The following is a 21223-nucleotide window of genomic DNA, read 5'->3' as shown; positions in this document are numbered from 1 at the left end:
TAGCTTTAACCTGTTTTATCAGAAACATTTAACTCATGCTTTCTCAACACACCGATCAACATTTTATTACTCATCCGTTGTAGATATCACTGTTAGGTAATTTTAGAAAGTTATTACACATTGTGTAATAACACCACGCGATGACGTACATATGACGTGAAAGTGTTTTATTGTTATGACGTTAAATGCTAATACCTCGGGTACAATAGCATTAGACCTTGCTTGACTCTCGGAAAGCTTAGTGTCATCACAATCGTTGAACTCCTAGTAAAGAAGTACTTTGCTCGATATTATTTTGCTAATGCTGGGTGAGTAATAAATAAAATACGAAACTGTGTCCCGTGTAACACCATATTTATGAAATTGGTGAATGGTATCGGTATCTAACGAGCGAAAGCGATTTAGATACCAAACCATTCACTCGGTTGATAAATAAGGTATTACATGGGACATAGTTTAGTTTTCTCTATATATCAAACACTACACACATAATAGGATCGCACATGGTAATTTGCACATGAGCTAAATGGATGGGCTTGTCGGCTAAGGCTCCACAATTTCTTAATTCCATAAGTCATCAGTAACAGATCGGTTTCCGATTGTGATCTTTTGATTGTCAGCACCTCAAATAAAACTCTACATAAATATAATACCCATTTTCAACATACATGCACACGCGCACGTGGACACACACGCACGCACGCACGCACGCACGCACGCACGCACGGACTAACACTCACACACGATTCAATAAGAATCGTTAAAAATCGTTAAATCGTTGTTTTTATGTCTTCTATAAATGCTTTAAAAGTTTTACTTTAGTTTTAAATGCTGCAAATTTGATCAACCAGATTACTTCAAACAGATGTCCCACATTGTACAGGAATTCACATTACTGCTATCCTACTTCCGTATTGGTATCACTCTGCCTAGAATGTATACCTGAGGAAGTATTTGTCTTAGGACTGACGTATCGTGATCTGTAGCTTAACACCAGCTGACATTTGAACAACTGTTAACAATCCGTTTCATGCAGATATCAGTCAACCACTCTGGTAAAAAAATAGAGAATCTCATCGAAATGTCTACTGATATCAAATATATCAACACAAGTTGATAAAGTAACAAATATCCGAGGCTTGGCAAGGATATTTTCACCTTTACCAACGGGTATTGATATAATTGATATCAGTAAACACGAGAGTGAGATTCTGTTTATCATCCAAAATCATTCTTGATTAGTTTTCAGTGAAGACTGTACATATCTGAAGAGAGCACTGCCATCAGACTTCCGGTGCATCGGTGTCATAACATTGTGACGTTATCGAGTTCATGACGTCATAGCATTGTCAGGACTTTGTGGAAAATCTACCATCAAAATGATATCTCCTCAGAGATGTCGCCTGATCTGACACAAGCGATATCTCCTGTGGAACACAGTTTTGGATGATAAATGCTGACGTTACAGATGGAATGTGAAATAACACCCTTCGAAAACGATACAGCCGTGTATTTCTGTACTGTGGCACAGAAAAAGATTTTAACTGTACGTGGTTTCAGATCGGACAAAGGCACGAGACAGTTTTCAATGGAGCTGGGCGTAATAGATCGTCAATGACCAGGAAGGAAGACGTCATTACATACTGGTTCTTAAAATATGGTTTCCAACTACTAGTGCTTCATGTTTCCACTTATTTACCAGTCTGTCATTAACACGTCCAGTCATCAAAGACATGCTCTTCTAGTACCATCACTGTTTCCTGTTTCCTGTCTTTAATTCCTGTCTGACACTTCTCTTCCTAGGGGATTTTGCAATTTTTAGTTACTTGAGGTATGCTGCCAAAAGTACCCTTTCAGAAAGTATAACTTCTAGGTTTAGAACTGCAGAAGAGAGGGGAGTGACAGTCCTGTTCAAGCGAACATTGTATTCTTGCCACATGTCCTGCATTAAATATGCTATCTAACATTAGCTATATCTAATACTCTAATTCAATAGTTCATGGAACATTTAAATGTAAGAATATACAAAGGATTTCTGCCACATGTACCCAATACTGTGTAGGTTGGTGTCGATGTCTTCACTCCAAGAAAGCTTCTACATACAAAGATGTGAATGGTTTGTATATTTGTTACGCTCTCTAACTCAGCAAACATCAGACTCATGCAGTAAAATAGGAATAATTTTAGTGTCAAATATCATGAAGAATAATTCAAACGGAATTGGTATAAATCTATGTAATATCTGTCATAGTACAGTGCGAGAGAGGGAATCAGTCCGCTTGGTAAGAGGTCTGACCATACAAATACATATTAGTAAAGGGAAATAAGAATGTTCTAATTATCGCCATGAATTTATTGTAAATTATGTTGAAACTGATGTGGCAATATGAGTAATCCTTACCTAGTTAATGGACCAGAAACTATCTGCTTCACTTTATTCATTCTTCTGGTATTTGAGTAATCCCATGTTTCGAGAAGACTGAGTCATGCATCAACTTTTTGCAATTGAATGGTTGCACTTCCCGACATAATTAGAAATGAAATGAAATCTGGAAATAGTCCATCTTATGATTCTGTTGTGAGATGTAAAAAGGAATTTTCCAACCGATTATATGTCCTTGACAGATGAGTCAAGATCTGGCCACCATTTTGACGTTAACAGTGAGGTCATTGAAGAAACGGTGTGTTGGTTAGGTATTAACAGAAAGGTTCACAACTAATTATTACAACATGCTCACAAAGCAATCAGACATTAAAGGACCTAAACATCACATGTAGATTTGTTACAGAAACTAGAATGGTCAGGATAATTGTTCAATTAATACTCTACACGTCACCACTGTGAACGTTGACAGAATCTACATTTTCACAAAACAACTTAGTGTTAACAGTCTTATATAAACAATTTTTAACATTAATGCAGAATATATGAACCATACGATAAAGATTGAACCGTTGCACATCAACCTGAAGTTAGTGTAAAGGGAAACAAATAGTAAAGAGATGTCAATTAGATTAAAGTTAACATAGGATAGCAATAGTAAAGACTTCTCGGACTAGAAGAAAGTAAGGTTATATACTTGACTGAATTTACTAGACTCTCTGATTTGTGACTGTAATCCATATTCCATTCTATTCTAGCTATCACAGATAATCGCGTTTACAGACAAAAAACAACTTACGATGACGTTGTTTGTTGTGAAATTGAGATTATAGCTGGGACGAAACATCGATGGCCAGTCGCAAGTATTCCACGAAGGCATATGTGGTAGGGGATTTGACCCTGGGTTATATACACTCAATACAGATAAACGTACAGCGCCTTGGTTCTGTTAGCTTTAGAGATACTGGGCCCGGATACTCGTTACCAGTGTGAACTTTGACATGGTTAAGACTGAGAAGCATGGTCAGTTAGTTTTTATCTCCATTTCACAATAACACATACAATATGCTTATTCCACGATGATATGTTAGAAGCAATTAATACCGAAATACGTATACAATGGCACGCTCTCGAGAGATTTTCTACCAATTATACCAACTGCCACTTCTCGAGAGAATACCACCATTTTTTAAAACACCCACTTCAGTCTTATCCCATTTAAAATGCGTATCCCTTTCGGCAAACCATAGTGAAATCAGTTCAATCATCTCTGGACGAAACTAGATATTAGGTTTACACGTGTATTCAGTTCAATACACTATTTAGAAAGAGAATAAATATATGGCTAAGGATATATAACCCTGTCGTCGACTCAAGGCTTAACACATGAAGGTTCTCGAGTGTATATAGCTTGTACGCCATTTAACATTTTTGAAGAAACTCCTATCCTTCCCAAAATCAATCATGGTTGATCAAATCAACAAATAGAGCATAAACTTCCCACTTTTCTTTTCAATAAAAACCGTGAAATCACGGGAATAAATATACATGTCAATGTGGACTATCTCTCATCAAAATCCGGCCTGTAATTCCACGGGTATGTCGTAGGCAATTGTCCAAAATGTACGACGTTTTTTCTAAATAGATACCTATTTTATTCTAAAGATGCTTGAAATTATGAGATAGGAAAGAGTCACGACACGAACTGAAAGTCTGCAGATTCGTGACCTTACTGTGGACGGCAGCTATAATACTAGGACACGCCATCAGCACACGAACAGTCTTTCCACGACTTGGTATGGCTGGCACGCTCCTTCCGTGTAATGACATTGACCCCCCGTCTACACCGTTAACGCCGACTGCAACTGGAAGTGGGTGGCAGCGACGTGATTGGTAGAGAGTGCTGTCTACTGATGAATGTTGGATCAGTCTGTTCAGAAACGGCGGCTGGGTTTATCGATGTCTCGGAGGGTCTTCACGGAAAGAGACGTCTTGGTATAAGGCGGCATTTGTGGCGACAGAACAACTAAAACTGTACTTTTATCGTCGGACCTCTAGACCTCCGTAGTCCCCCTCTGTCCTCCTGTGGAATCCCTTTAATCTCTCATTTCAGTCAGTGGACTTCCTCCTTCTTCCGGTGAACCTTGCGAGTTAATGTCTTAACATGTGGCAGTTTTAGCACTTGGGACTTTATTGAGCAATTCCAGGCCGGTTTGAGAAAATACAATAAAAGCAGGAAAGAAAAAGCAGAGTATACTGAAGTGCTCCTTGCCTAATTTCTGAGAGGTGATGAAAGTCTCACGGCTCTTTCTCGGGGATCATTACCCATAACAGAATTTTGGTCTGCCTGAAACTCAAACTGAAAACCTCATGTTTCACATTTGTCAGAAGAAACAGCACATACGGCATGAATAGTTTTCACTGCTACAAAATGTTTATAATAGCCAACTAACTATTCCAGTCGAATATTCCAAATAACCGCTTTATTCCCTCACAATATCTTCAAACTTGTAAACTGTATTTGTAAACTGTATTATAGGCAAACAGGCCGGCATAATGAATAAAACAATCTGTCTGACTAACGAAATCTGGTGACTCGCTGACCTGGTTGAGAAATACCATGGTATTCCGATTGAGCAGGTTGATGCTCATGCTATTGATCACTAGATTGTCTGGTCCAGGCTCGATTATATACAGAGCTCTGCGATATAGCTGCAATATTACCTACCAAAAGCAGTTTTGTGAATAATCTGTCATCAACGTTACTTGTCTGTCCATATGAATGTAAACACCTAATTAAAGGTTAAGACCTCGTAGGCATGTGTTAAAATTCAACGGGAAGTTACCGTTTTTTTCTAGGGAAATATTATCCAGCGAAACTAAATATTTCATCTCTTGAAAACAATTGTTAAAGTGCGTGATGTGTCAGTATGAATTTACCACGCTTGTAGGTAGGTCTTTGGCTTACATTCTGTTTTGGGGCTTACGTGCATGCAGCATGTACCTGTCAGCTGAAAAGAACATTAGTTGAATTACATGAGCTTTACATGACTTTTTATAAGTGACCAGTTTTCTCTAATAAAACATTATTCAGAGAAACTAGATAGTTTGACGCCTTAATTTCTGGTTTACATATCGTTTGCTTGCCTGTATAGGTGCCATGTATCTGTCAACTTGTAATATATTGAGAGGGCTTAAATAATGTGCTTGAATATTTATGTCAGCCTTGTTTTCATGAGTAATATTTGTTTTGAGTGCAGCTCTAGTCTCCATGACAACTGGATACCCATACACTGTTACACGTGTTTGTGAAGATGTTACCATGGCCATGAACCCAAACAATGTCAGCTTCTTATATTATGTATGGGTAAATGGTTCGGTATCTAAGAGACTGTTACTGGTCCAGTCCAAGTCACACCGTGTAGAGGTACTCAACAGTAGTCGGCTACAGGACCAGGATCAGATACACCGAGGAGGACTCACCATCACAGACCGGACAACTGAGGTTTACCATCTACAATGTTACTGTACAGGACGCTGGTACTTACTACTGTCAGGGAAACAATGGACAGGAAGTTACTGGATGTAGACATGTCCTCGTTGTAGCACGTGAGTGGAGTTAACAGAACAGTATATAAGTAAATGAATGAGCCTAAACTAAAACGTAATTAACCATACGTGTGTGTATGCGTGCGTGTGTTCATGCGTGTGCATGCGTGTGCTTTTTTGGAGTTAAAGATGGAAGTATACATGTGAAGATCAGGGCGGGAATTGGTCTTCATTACCCATTGCTTGTCGTAAAAGACGACTAAGGGGATCGGGTACTCAGGCTCTCTGACTTAGTTGACACATGTCATCGTATCCCAATTGCGTATATGTATGCTCATGGTGCTGATCACCGGACTGTCTGGTCCAGATTATTTACAGATCGCCGCCATATATATGGAATGTTTATGAGTGTTAACAGCCATGCAACCAACTACTCACTCGCAGTATTTTAGACTTGTCTGTGTAATATTTTGATATTTCGAAGGATATTTCTTATACCTTCTTATACCAATTTATCAACCGTAGCAACTGTGACATTAGTTGAAAATGTTTCCCAAAATAATTTAGGGTTAGAGCTTGTTAATTTGTTTTTGATTTGAAAGTATATTTGAAGAGTGGTCGTAACTGTCTTTCTTCATTGTGATCTCTTTGAGCTCTGAGTGCTGCATATTTCTCATGCTTTATATTTTGAATTCCTAATCCCACCACAGCGTTTGTGTTCTCATTTGTTAAAGCAAATGTACCATCATGTATGTTTTTGTGTAATCAGCTGCTTTCGGAAAAAGAGTTACCAGTGTGAAAGTGTAACCTAATGTTTGTAAAGAATGCACTATTTTCACCCTCGTGCCACATGTATTTTGTCCATTTGTCCGGTTTATCCTTATGTGTATTGCTGTTAGAGGTGAATGTGTATCAAAGAGCGATGTGGGGAGCTTGACTGTGCATGAGACGAGCAAGTGACATGAGTTAAAGTGTATGATGAAGGGAAGCAACGAGGAAGAACCTAACATAGGCAACAGCACTGAGACTATTATAAGCAAAGCATATAAACTGGTCACATAATGTACCATTTATGGCATGAATGCCAAAAATGCAACATACTTCAACAAGTTTTCATACGAGGAGAATCGAACCTACCTATACTCAAACAGCCCTTGACTTTTCATTTCAAAGTGTCGTTTCACTAAGGTTTTGGCAACACTTCAGACAGAACTTAACTGTACTTGTAGACGCTGTATTAACTTTTTCAGATACTGAGTTTTCAATGTCATCTAGTTCTTTCCATATTGCAACACATTCACTCACTTTGGCTCGTGCTTAATCCATAAATCACCGATGTTACTGTCTGTAATGGCCATGTTGCAGTGCAGCACATACAGCTGTTTCCTTTATTCTTATTAGTCAAAAATACCTTTCAAACATGGTGATTCACTGTTTTAGAATTTTCCATTCTAACGCTTCTAAGTCTCTTAATCCTTTGTGTATGCCAATCAATTCGGAAGGCCGGGTTTTGATTAATGTGGAGGCTCTTCATGGCAGAATCTTATTGTGTACTTTTGCACATATGTATTTATGTGATGATCCTCTGATGATGCATGTCAAGACTCATAACGAAAACAAGGAATTCCACAGCTATTCTCTGTGTGCCAAGGTTTGAAGTTGGAAGGTTTTGTTGATGGTGATGTACAGTGATGATCGACAGTACAGTGATGTACATCAAGTGAAATCCTTCACCAAGTCTACCAGGAGTCGGTCACTGTGGAGAAGCTGTCTGACAAACCACTGCATCGTGTATGGATTTACAACGTCTTTATTATTTACAACACGACTTTTCTGGGCTACTTCCTTCCCTTCATCAAGTGAAGGACAGAATATGATCACAACTATCGCAGGCATTTTGCAATGAGGTTTATAAGGACTATTTGTATATTCCTTGAGGTATGTAGATTGAATATCTCTCTAAATAATCACCCTGCTGTCAATAGGAACGAACCATTAAGACAAAAGTCATCAATATCCCCCGCAACTGTATGCCAGTGTTTTGCTGTGCATATGGTAGAGTGGGAGGCTTGTAAGGTTTTACAGTTGTGCTCCTAGAAAGAACACTACCACCAAAGTCAGTCGAGGTCGAAGTTGTTGCCATCTAAACGCCCAAAATATTTTATTCAGATATCCAAACCTAAAAGAAGGCGTCACTATACCACCAGGCCTATCCATATGCCAAGTTTGGTGAAGTAATAGTGAACAGTTTTAAGGTTCTGTTCCAATTTCAATGTCAAACGTCTTCTCAAGGTAACAAAGAAAAAAAACCCAACCAACCAACCAAACAAAAAATAACAAACAAATTTCACACACTGGTGCAACACCCGAAAGACACATCTAGGGATCATGGTGAACAAAGCGAACATGTGTACCACGTTTGATAAAGCAAACGTTTGGGTGATCTGCTAAGGACATGGAAACCTAAAAAAAATTCATGTCCGGGTCTAATCCCCGAAAGGGATCAATTATGCTTGGCATGTGTTCCAAGTTCTACGAAGCTAGCTACGAGATCTGCTCTGAACAAGTTCATCTTGGGATCATGTTTGACATGTGTACCAAGCTATCACAAATAGTTCAGGAGATCTGCTTCGCACAAAGTTTACGGAAGTACGGAACTCGTTTCTATATCCCTGGGATTTTTCCTCCCCCGCTGGTTTACACTTGCTATCAAAATTTCGGAGTGGTGTTTCATTCTTCACATCAAAACGCTACCTGCCATATTCGTACTGCATTATATTTTGTATGTGTGTACGTGAGAGGAGAAAGACGTGGCTGCTCAAACAGTAAATGTTTGATAGAGGGAATATTGCTCTTGACAGTTCACGAGAGGGTAAATCTCGGTGTGAGTGGTTGGGTTGCAGTGGTGTTTGGGTAGAGAGGTGTATTCAAATTAAGCAGTCATGCTGTGGAGGAGGCGAAAATGTTTTTGTAAGCACTGAGATTTTAACATTTAATACTCATTTGTCAGCGAAATTATATTTAGCGTTATCGCGTCATGTCAGATTTGTAGACAGATTATCAATATTTTAAATAGGTATCACTTGTAGCGATACCCCGAGTCAAACACAGTACTTTTCCGTACAAGCAGTAAAACTGATTGGTGAATCAGTGGGTGAATGGGTGTGTGAATAGGTGGGTTGGTGAGTGAGTGTTTGGGTAGGTAAATATGGGTGGGTGAATGGGTAGGTGAATGAGTGAGTGGGTGATTTGGTGAGTAGTTGAATCGATGAGTGAGTGGATGAATCTGTGAGTGGGTGAATGGTGAGTGAGTGGGTAAATCAGTGGGTGAGTGAGTGAGTGGTTGAATCTGTGCGTGAGTGGGTGATCACCAGAGATGGGTTTGACACATTGTATCCATGTGGGCGTTGATGGAGGACATATTCACAAAAAAACGTATATCATTCACAGTGAAATATCGTCGCACAACGTAAGGTTCACCGGGAAATGTTTATCAGGAAATATTGCTTAGTGAAACTACATTATGTGACGCATTATATCAGAGACTGTATCTGTCAGTTTCTGCTTACCACTGTAGTGACTATGTTTCTGGGTTCCATTGTGTCCGTAGCACTATGTGGGTTTGGTATGTATCTGTTTTCGAAAACTGAAATATATATTGAATCTCTGATTAAGTTGCTTTTCACTTTAATCTTACGCAATGTCTAACGTCTGTATCTAGGGTTGTTGAGTTCTGATTCTAATTACCTTTTCGTATACAGCTCTAGTGTCCATGACAATTGGATACCCACACACTGTTACACGTGCTGGTGAAGATGTTACCATGGCCATGAACCCAGAAAATGTCAGCTTCCAGTATTTTGTAGTGGGGAATGGTTCTGTATCTAAGAGACTGTTACTGGTCCAGTCCAAGACACACCGTGTATGGGTATTCAACAACAGTCACACTGGCTACAGGACCAGGATACGATACACCGGGGAGGACTCACCATCACAGAACGGACAGCTGAGGTTTACCATCTACAATGTTACTGTACAGGACGCTGGTACTTACTACTGTCAGGGAAGCAATGGAGAGAATGTTACTGGATGTAGACATGTCCTCGTTGTAGCACGTGAGTACTGAGTGGAGTTAACAGAACGGTAGATAACTAAAAGAATGCGTCTAAACTAAAACGTAATTAACCATATATAAAGACTCGTGTGTGTGTACGTGCGTGTGCATGCATGTGCTTTTGTCGAGTTACACATGGCAAGCCTACTCACAGTATACCCGTGAAGATCCGGGTTAGAATTGGTCTTCTTTACCCCTTGCTTGTCGCACGAGACGACTAATGGGATTGTGTAGTCAGACTCGCTGACTTGGTTGACACATGTCATCGTATCCCAATTGCGTAGATGTATGCTCATGATGCTGGTCACGGGATTGTCCGGTCCAGACTTGATTATTTACAGATCGCATCCATATATATATATATATATATATATATATATATGGAATGTTCTTACGTGTTAACAACAGTCCAACCAACTACTCACTCGCAGTATATCCGAATCCACCTGTCTTGTTGCTATAATCCCGAGCGCCAGTCAAGGTAACAACAACGAGCATATCTAATGTCATTTTTACGCCGGACCTTGGGATTAGTCCAGCCAACTGATTAAATGTTGTGTAGAACATTTAATCAACAAACCGATTAGGAGTATTAGCGTGTCGCTGGCGCTTATTTGATTGACAATAAAGGTGAATACGTCATTAATAAAAGTGTCAGAGCATTTAGTTCATTCAGTTCATTTAGTTCATTATGTCTCAGTGGATTCATATTTTAAAATGTTTTTCACACATTTCGTAAAACCATGTTGATTAGTACTGGTGTTAAGGTCTCGGCGAAGCTGTTAAATTTTTTTCACAGAGAGGCCAACCACACCTACCATCACCGGACCTGCCTCACCTGTATCAGGTGAGAATGTCACCCTCACATGCTCCAACTCCTCGTCCCGGAGTCTGCCCCCGGACCACCCCCAACTGACCATGACCTACATCTGGAGGAGGGACAGGACCCTCCTAGAATCTGGTGATGAGTCTCCAACAGGTGGAGATAACTTGACAATAACCCAGGTCAGCGGAGAGAACCAGGGAGACACCTACAGCTGCCAGGCTGTGGAGGAGGGGCTGGAGTCTGACTGGAGTCACGAACATGTACTGGATGTCCTCTGTGAGTAAGAACGTACCTTTGTTTACGGTACAGGAACCTCGCATATCTATGCAACTTAGCATACAACTTACATAGAACCGTTATGTTCTGAATCATTATTATGATAGTACCTTTGTGGTTCTGATAGGACTTAATGACAGCTACACAATAATGTGTCAATTTATATAGCTCCAAACTCCACACCATGTTTACTCATAGCGCTAACAAAAAGGCATTACTGGTGTCCGTTGATATAGAACTTTCGGAAGAGAACACAGCCAGAATCTGTGGTGAAGGCTTTCAGCTTCAAAGGCAAGCGGTGTCAGGTGTTATGTCCAATATACACGAACACTTTAAAATTATGTAATGTCATTGTTTCTCACCTGGACATATATTTTAAATGAGCAAAAAACGGGCACGGACCACTCAGCTGAAATACGAAAGATCAACACAAAACTAACAATACATAATATGTACTGAATCAGATCAAAGCGATTGAAAGTATGGCATGAAAATTTCATGTTTACAATTTTCAGTCAGGAGTGTGTGATTTGACCCTGAAAACTCTGACCATGCACAGATGCAAGAAAATTATGGGAAAAATAATCTACAGTGATTTATCGACGAGTACCCGTAAAGGTCCCGGGGTAGAATAGGCCTTCAGCAACCTATGCTTGCCATAAAAGGCGACTCTGCTTGTCGTAGGACGCGACTAACGGAATGGGGTGGTCAGGCTCGCTGACTTGGTTGACACATGTCATCGGTTCCCATTTGCGCAGATCGATGGTCATGTTATTGATCACTGGATTGTCTGGTCCAGACTCGATTATTTATAGGCCGCTGCTATATAGCTGGAATATTGCTGAGTGCGGCGTAAAACTCAACCTACTCACTCACTCACTCAAGGGGTTTTTGTCCTCAAAAACGCTTCTTTTTAAAATCGTGACAATATTGGGTTTACAATTAAGAATACGGTAAAATGCATGAAACGTTGACAATATCTGGTACAGGCACTGATCATTAGAGATACAATCGTAAGGGCATCAGATGAGATATACAGGAACGTCAAGATAATACATGACTCGAACTGTCAACGTTGGTCAGGCGGAGCATACAAATGACAATATCGGACGTGTACATACAAAATACAGTTGACTGTAGATTCCCACTGTTAACAAAATCACAGTTGAGCGGCTATCAAACTCGTACAAAGAAAACATTGGACGTTTCCCCTGCTGCGGTCGCGGTCGACCATCCAGTCGGAATACCTGACTGATACGTACACGTATGACTTAGAGGAACGAAAACAGAATGTGCGTAATGTGTCGTCGTTTGCATTTGAATGTAATATTTTCGTGACAACAGTAAGATCTTTGAAACTGGGAGTCTTATATTGGTGAGCCTAGACTCGACAAGGCTAGCAGATGTAGATGTGATCAACACTAAAAGTAGAATAGGCATTGAGTAAAAAATAAAACCTAACCAACTTCAAAAGTCTAAACCGAAAGTTGATGAAATATTAATTCAAGTGAAATTGATATACAGTGGTATTGGTATGATAGAAGAAAATATCAAGTTATCAAATTATTATTTCTGATTATATCACATGCTTTGCAGATGGACCTGACCAGATACAGTTTCACGGCACAAGGGACAAGCTGCAGGTAGAAGAAGGGAAACCTGTAACAGTGAGATGTTCTGCTGACTGTAACCCTGCCTGCACTGTAACCTGGTGGGACACATCCAGACAGATGGTGATTACAGGACACAGGAAGGCTGTGTTGTCTATACCAGCTATAGATGTGTCTGTGTCTGGACAGTACACGTGTCACGTCAACAACAGCCATGGGAGTGCATCACGCAACCTGACACTAGAGGTCTTCAGTAAGGCCTCCACAGATTCCGGAAACATGCTTTGTGACAGAATATGTAAAATTCAAGATTATATTTGCATGAGATATGTAATAAAGTTTTTACTCCCTTCAAATTGATGCAATGACAGTAGCACTGGTAACTTGACCATTATTATTGGATCCCTCTATGAAGATGGATCGATGGGTGTTGTATCGAGAACGCAACTGGTTATATTGCAGTTGGAAAGTGTCATTTTAGATGAACATCGGAAGGGTCAACCCGGTTGACATGCCATGAACCTAATTAAAATCTTCTTAAGACGGGTGATGTTTCTGGGTTATAAGTGATATAAAACTCCACTCATTTACTCAATCACATCATGTACCTTAAATAAAGCAACATATCTTGGATGTTATTTTTTTCTGAAAAGTAAACAGGATTATACAATGCTAAACTGAATATTGTCCATATTAAATGTTTCAGCACGTGAGCTTAATGAATCTGGTGTCGTTTCCATCGTCCCAGTGACTGCTGTCTGCTCCATCCTGATCGTGATCATCACTGTCGTCGTCATGGTTGTTGTTTGTAGAAAACAGAGACGTGGAGGTAAAACGGTGTGATGTGACAGTGAATGACTAGAACTCACAAACACTTTGGTTCAGTAATTACATATACCAATCTCACTTAATAGCGTGTTGAGTGGATGCTTGTGCGTGTGCGTGAGTGCGTGTGTGCGTGTGTGCGTGTGTGCGTGTGTGCGTGTGTGCGTGTGTATGTGTTCAGTGCATCGTCAGTAAGTTATCCCTTTGCACTTCTTATATGTAGTGAATAATGTATGACAGTCTGGGAAAACGACGCGCTGGTTAGGAAGGTGGGGATGGGGGATCAGATAGTTACCAGAGTAGTACTTTAAAACGTTTTACCCCACAACTCATGTACATCTATGCACCTATAGAAATGTTAAGCAGTACTAATAAGGACTGATTTGATGCCTCTTCTTTGTCTGCAAAACATATTACAATACTTTGGCATGTAGCGTCTGATGTCTATTTCCACCCATACTCAGTAGAAAGCTAGCTGATAATTATTTCACTTCCTACTGACATGTGATACATTTTCAAGGAAATGATGATTTTTGTCCTACCTATATTAAGTGATTCTCTCTAGGTGTGATTTGTGACGTGTCTGTGGTGTATCTTGATTAAATGTAAAAGTGTCCTTGATGGTGAATATTCATCAAGGAAGAAAACCAAGTCTCTTGTGGGGAAATGGAATCTGAGACCGTCTTTAAGGAAGAGTTTGAAAGAGGACAGATTGTGAGAGGAGACTGTGAAGTATACTGAACTACTTTAGAAACGCACCATTGGGATAAGACGTTGAATTTCCGTTTTAAACGAAGAAAAGAACTTGTCCCTCTTGACACTGAAATTGTCATTTAGGGTTGAAACACAAGAAAAAACAAAAGTAGTCAGTGCAAAGTTGAATTAACGATAACGTTGAAGGGATCAAATTTATTTCCAAACGCGCTCAAAACTTTCACAGAGCCAATGTCAGTAACGGTTATGACCGTCATTTGCATAATCCTCCTGCAAAATGTGAAGACGTTGATCTGGCGCCATGCTGGGAGCAGGAACGACTCTTGTTCTCAGTAAGTATCATTTTGAGCTGTAACTCGACTACGGCAGACGTCCACACGTGTCCTGTCATGACTATCAGTCTCTCAACAAATCATTAGTAATACGCTTCCCTCAACGCTGCTGAACTCAACAATCACCGTTACGCTGTCCATGTCACTCTGATCCTTGTATACGCATGACTGAGATGAAATCAGGACTCGTCAGTAAATAGAATACTTATGCGCACGCAGCCCTTGCTGACGTAATCGCTATCGTACCGTCTGGAGACTGACGATATCCCTTCTTCTATGAATGGTAATATCTGTTCTGGAGGCTGGCTTGAACTTGTATGCGGCGATCTCGGGCTAGACACATGGTTGGCAAAGATGTGCTCGATCACATGTTGTGCCCAAGTCAACAATTTGGTGCAGTTCAAAATTTCGGTGTGATTTCGGTACACAGTTGACTGATCTGACAATGTGTTGTGAAAACGCCACGTTTATGCATTTTCACGGAAAATTGAAAAGTTGATTTCCAGCAAATGGTGGGTCACGTGGGCATTTCTTGGTATGCGTCAAGTTCATCTGTGAAAGTCAGATTAATTTGAGCACAGTTTCTGTTCGTTTTGCACCCTCCATAATGAATGATAATATGATACTCGCGTTTCTAAAGTACTTCAGTATGGAACCTTCAAGATGATGCTTGAAGAGGATATATATCAACAGTGTGCACAAATTTACATGTTTAATGGACTTCAGTTTCCAAGTTTATGTTTACATTGGCTCCAGGACACTAGTTTTAATCGACATTCATGCTTCAAGACACTGGTGTTACTCAGGTTGCGTTTGTTCTACAAACATGTCGTTCTACAAACATGTCGTTCTATAAACATGTCGTTCTACAAATAGCAAGATATTTATTTCCACTTCAAAGATGTATAATTATACCGGAAATTCGTTTATCTTCTATTTTGCATCGAACATTGTGGATATGTCATTATTTACACAAATTTATTTGTTTCAGGTAAAGGATGCACATATAATCGGTGAGTAAGGCAAAATGTGTAACCAGCTGACTTAAAATTATGTAGTAGCTGCTATTGTGGAAACACTTAATCACAAATACAGTGATTTGATTAGCTCTATTTCACTTATCAGTAGCAGTATATGTGGATCATGAGCCCAAGCAGAATTAATGGCACATCGCTAATGAGCTGTTGGTGTCAAAAAGATTTCGTTCTTTCAGGCAAACGTTAGAAGAGCTTCAAATACTGATAACTTGCTTACCCATTTTGTGAACACATTCATACATATAACTGTAACAACTATTTTGTCCTTTTGCAAAATTTTGTTTCTGAGGACAGCGGATTGCTTTTTGTAAATATCCTTGATTCCAACCACCTTCTACATTTCCTTCCCCCAGCGTTGTCACTTACACCCGTGACGCAGACACAGGCGGAGGCTACGAGGAGATAGTAGGTTGGTGCTGGACGTCATTCTAGTACGTCACGTCGGTTGATTCAGATGACGTTAAACAGGTCAGACGAATTATTTAAAGTGTAGTGTTATGTAGAATGTCTGAAAAACAGTCCGGAACCGTTTGCAACCAAAACTACAGGTCTATTAACATTTTATAATTCTGACAACTATTAGCACTGATTGACCTTCTACTAAAACTCATACCGTATGATGTACAGTATCTCTTAAACTCTTAAACTTCTAAATGGAGAAAGAATGGTAACATCAGTGTGCACGAAATAAATATATACTTTAAGTTTGTATGCATAATTGTTCCCACACACTTTAAACTTTCAGAGAGAGGATGTGCTCGTCATCGGTGAGTATGTTCATCAATCTTCAAGTAAGATGAATAAATATTTCATCACCACATTGGTGTAATTACCCGTGGTAAAGTGATTTTCATCAACCCATACTTGTCGTAAAAGCTGACGAACGGGATCGATGCTTGTGCTGTTGAACACTGGATTATGTGATCCAAGACCATTTATTTATAGATCGTCAACATATAGTTGTCATATTGCTGAGTGTGGCGTTAAACAACAAACCAACCCGACAAAACTATACACGACTAGGAGCGCGATATGAATTGAGAGTGTGTCACAGCTTAATAATTTCCTCTCATTATACTCACGTTCAATGTTCCCTTTTACCAGTGTGGTGTCGTATCACAGGGAAGACGAAAACGATGGGAGCTACCAGGAAATAGAAGGTTGGTGTCTGAAGGTTAACAACTAGCATGATGTGTAACGACTGTGAAACTCGAACTGCCGTATAGGGTACTGATATGTCGAGTAAACGTAGCTGGAACTGTCTAGTGTCTGAAGCCTGGAACAGAACTCGTGTCTCAAACCGACCAAGGAGACCAAAACCCCCGATTATTTAGTCTGAAATAGCCATAATAGAATAGCTATAACATTGTAAATAGAGTCGGATATTCTAGATGTCCGAATACTTAGGACATTTCTCAGTGTTCCTAAAGCACTACCAGATATTGGTGATAGGCCGTGTTGGGGAAAAGGATCCACTTGTCTGGAGAGCTGTAATGGTCATCCCGGTGAATGATTCTTCCTTATTCATCGCTTGCTTACTTTATTGTGTCATAGTTCTTGTAGAGCAAAATACTGTTTTGTCAGTTGACATTATTTATGTCATAAAGTTATTTAGTGCTCTAACAGGAACTAGAAAATACACCATGGTGAAATACGTCGCTATATTGTCACATGAATTATCATACTTAATACAAATATGTGTCATCTTTGTCTTGTATCAGAAGGTGATGCAAACGTAGACGACATCGTCCCCATCGTAGCTGTCTACTCCGTTATGCTGACTGCTGTGGCAGTTGTGGTGGCAGCAGTCACTGTTCTTGTTTGCACGGACGTGAAAGGTACAACGAATGCATGAATATTTTTGCATGCAATGTAAGTTTCAACCCCCACCCCTCCAATCCCCAACACACCACAACCAACAAAAATTTACCCCAACGTGAGGGCCTGGTCAGAACTTCAACAACCATGCTTGTTACAACAGGTGAGAAACGCTGGTTGATTATGCTCATGCATGTTTTTCCGACGTATCCCAGTTGCGTAAATCGACGCTCTTTATATCAACCACTGGGTGTTCTCGGCAAGTCTGGCGTGTATCAGACAAGCGTAGTCTAGCTGGGATATTGTTGAATGCAGCGTCGAACAGTATACGGGCATATCCGTGGTTCACCTTGACGTGCTGCAATATTTTCTTCTCGTTTTAGTTTGTGAAGTTGTTTTGATTCCTTTATTCAGTAATGGAGCGGTCGGTAGGCCAGTGGATAGGGTGTTCACGCCACAGACGCAGGTTCGATTCCCCATATGAGCATAATGAAGCCATAGTTATGGTGTTCTAGTTTTGGTGATGTTGATGAACTAGTCTGAGAACGACTAATTCTTTACTGTTACTCAGTCTTTTGTTTTACTTGCAGAGAACCAGGACAACAGGTACACATTTTCATGTTTTTATCTTAAGTGCTGGAGTCAGTCATCGTAATAACTAGTGAACAAATCTTCATATCAACGGTTGCTGTCTTCTGTGTCAAACACCATTTACTAAACGTACCTTTAGAAATCTTAGGTAAACGCCGGCATCGATTACCTGTGGAAATGACAGAGAAAGTAGCAAATGTATCTATGTAACTGATGCACAATTTGCTTAAAATGTTTTGGAAATCTATGACCATAGTTGAAGTGGTTTATAGGAGGTGATTTCCGTTGCACACTGCTTGAAAGAAAAATACATGCACCTATGGGCAAGTGTAACATAAGTGTAATGTTGTGATTACAGATTTGGTGAATATCTCACTGTGATGGCAGAGAGGTTATCCCATGACTTCAGTGATGTACCTCGTGCTTCCAACAACGATGTCTTACCCCTATACGATTACGAACGACTCCTGCGGGATCAGTTCCACATCTACACATCTCTCCATCCTTCATCTTCCTCAACAGAGGACCACAGTACCAGGTGAAACCTAAACTGACGGTACAGTTCCACACTTACACGTCTCTCCATCCTTCATCTTCCTCAACAGAGGACCACAGTACCAGCTAAAACCTAAACTGACGGTACAGTTCCACATCTACACGTCTCTCCATCCTTCATCTTCCTCAACAGAGGACCACAGTACCAGGTAAAACCTAAACTGACGGTACAGTTCCACATCTACACGTCTCTCCATCCTTCATCTTCCTCAACAGAGGACCACAGTACCAGGTAAAACCTAAACTGACGGTACAGTTCCACATCTACACGTCTTTCCATCCTTCATCTTCCTCTACAGAGGACCACAGTACTAGGTGAAACCTAAACTGACGGTACAGTTTCACATCTACACGTCTTTCCATCCTTCATCTTCCTCAACAGAGGACCACAGTACTAGGTGAAACCTAAACTGACGGTACAGTTCCACATGAGCACGTGTTTTCACTTTTCAACAGAGCCTATACAGTTTAACATCTCAACAAGCTAACATTTCAGCTGCCAAAACAAGAGTACTTCATTTACTAATCACCCAACAACAGGAAATGTTTGCCACGATGCCATTTTTAACAGAGGATTGTACTGGTATTGGTCTCTGAGCTTAACTGATGTATATCAAAGTATATTAACAACGCTGATTTAGCATCAACATTCTTATTCAATTAATAAAGTTAAAACCTTTTATTTTCGTTTCATGAAACTTATGTTATATTTCATCAACAGCGATAATGTGAAAACACAATTTTTCAATCAATATAGCTTTAACCTGTTTTATCAGAAAGATTTAACTCTTATGCTTTCTCAACACACCGATCGACATTTTATTATTCATCTGTTGTAGATATCACTGTTAGGTAATTTTAGAAAGTTACACATTGTGTGATAACATCGCGTGATGGCGTACGTATGACGTCAAAGTGTTTTATTGTTATGACGTGCTAATACCTCGGTCACAATAGCATTAGACCTTGCTTGACTTTCGGAAAGCTTAGTGTCATCACACTCGTGGAATTCCTAGTAAAGAAGTACTTTGCTCGATATTATTTTGCTAATGCCGGGTGAGTAATAAATAAAATACGAAACTGTGTCCCGTGTAACACCATATTTATAAAACTCGTGAATGGCATCGGTATCTAACGAGCGAAAGCGATTTAGATACCAAACCATTCACTCGTTTGATAAATAAGGTATTACATGGGACATAGTTTAGTTTTCTCTATATATCAAACACTACACACATAATAGGATTGCACATAGTAATTTGCACATGAGCTAAATGGATGGGCTTGTCGGCTAAGGCTCCACAATTTCTTAATTCCATAAATCATAAGTAACAGATCGGTTTCCGATTGTGATCTTTTGATTGTCAGCACCTCAAATAAAACTCTACATAAATATAGTACCCATTCTCAACATACATGCACACGCGCGCGTGGACACACACGCACTCACGCACGCACGCACGGACTAACACTCTCACACACGATTCAATAAGAATCGTTAAAAATCGTTAAATCGTTGTTTTTATGTCTTCTATAAATGCTTTAAAAGTTTTACTTTAGTTTTAAATGCTGCAAATTTGATCAACCAGATTACTTAAAACAGATGTCCCACATTATACAGGAATTCACATTACTGCTAGCCTACTTCTGTATTGGTATCACTCTGCCTAGAATGTATTCCTCAGGAGGTATTTGTCTTAGGACTGAAGTATCGTGATCTGTAGCTTAACACCAGCTGACATTTGAACAACTGTTAACAACCCGTTTCATGCAGATATCAGTCAACCACTCGTGTAAAGAAATAGAGAATCTCATCGAAATGTCTACTGATATCAAATATATCAACACAAGTTGATAAAGTAACAAATATCCGAGGCTTGGCAAGGATATTTTCACCTTTACCAACGGGTATTGATATAATTGATATCAGTAAACACGAGAGTGAGATTCTGTTTATCATCCAAAATCATTCTTGATTAGTTTTCAGTGAAAACTGTACATGTCTGAAGACTGCACTGCCATCAGACTTCCGGTGCATCGATGTCATAACATTGTGACGTTATCGAGTTCATGACGTCATAGCATTGTCAGGGCTTTGTGCAAAATCTACTGTTAAAATGATATCTCCTACGAGATGTTGTCTGATCTGACACAATCCATATCTCCTGTTGTACACAGTTTTGGATGATAAATGCTGAAGTTACAAATGGAATGTGAAATAACACCCTTCGAAAACGATACAGCTGTGTATTTCTGTACTGTGGCACAGAAAACGATTTTAACTGTACGTGGTTTCAGATCGGACAAAGGCACGAGACAGTTTTCAATGGAGCTGGGCGTAATAGATCGTTAATGACCAGGAAGGAAGACGTCATTACATACTGGTTCTTAAAATATGGTTTCCAACTACTAGTGCTTCATGTTTCCACTTATTTACCAGTCTGTCATTAACACGTGCAGTCATCAAAGACATGCTCTTCTAGTACCACCACTGCTTTCTGTTTCCTGTCTTTAATTCCTGTCTGACACTTCTCTTCCTATGGGATTTTGCAATTGTTAGTTACTTGAGGTATGCTGCCAAAAGTACCCTTTC

At 39.8% G+C, this 21223-nt stretch overlaps 1 protein-coding gene across 1 annotated transcript in view; it reads left to right on the top strand.

Annotated features, from left to right (window-relative positions):
- Window positions 1–9755: 9755 nt before the first annotated feature.
- The window catches only part of LOC137260228 (carcinoembryonic antigen-related cell adhesion molecule 2-like), a 33672-nt gene continuing 22204 nt past the window's right edge, over window positions 9756–21223 (top strand). Inside the window, exons 1-11 of the mRNA XM_067797957.1 lie at window positions 9756–10047; window positions 10846–11148; window positions 12745–13011; window positions 13465–13587; window positions 15621–15642; window positions 16020–16075; window positions 16412–16433; window positions 16771–16826; window positions 17388–17504; window positions 18075–18090; window positions 18434–18606. Of these exons, the coding sequence (XP_067654058.1) occupies window positions 9756–10047; window positions 10846–11148; window positions 12745–13011; window positions 13465–13587; window positions 15621–15642; window positions 16020–16075; window positions 16412–16433; window positions 16771–16826; window positions 17388–17504; window positions 18075–18090; window positions 18434–18606 (1447 nt within the window). The remainder of the gene's footprint in view (window positions 10048–10845; window positions 11149–12744; window positions 13012–13464; window positions 13588–15620; window positions 15643–16019; window positions 16076–16411; window positions 16434–16770; window positions 16827–17387; window positions 17505–18074; window positions 18091–18433; window positions 18607–21223) is intronic.

This window comes from Haliotis asinina, chromosome 1, assembly GCF_037392515.1.
Source record: "Haliotis asinina isolate JCU_RB_2024 chromosome 1, JCU_Hal_asi_v2, whole genome shotgun sequence".
NCBI classification, from domain to species: domain Eukaryota; kingdom Metazoa; phylum Mollusca; class Gastropoda; order Lepetellida; family Haliotidae; genus Haliotis; species Haliotis asinina.
The sequence above is the reverse complement of the archived record's forward strand: the minus strand, read 5'-3'. Positions and strand labels throughout refer to the sequence as shown.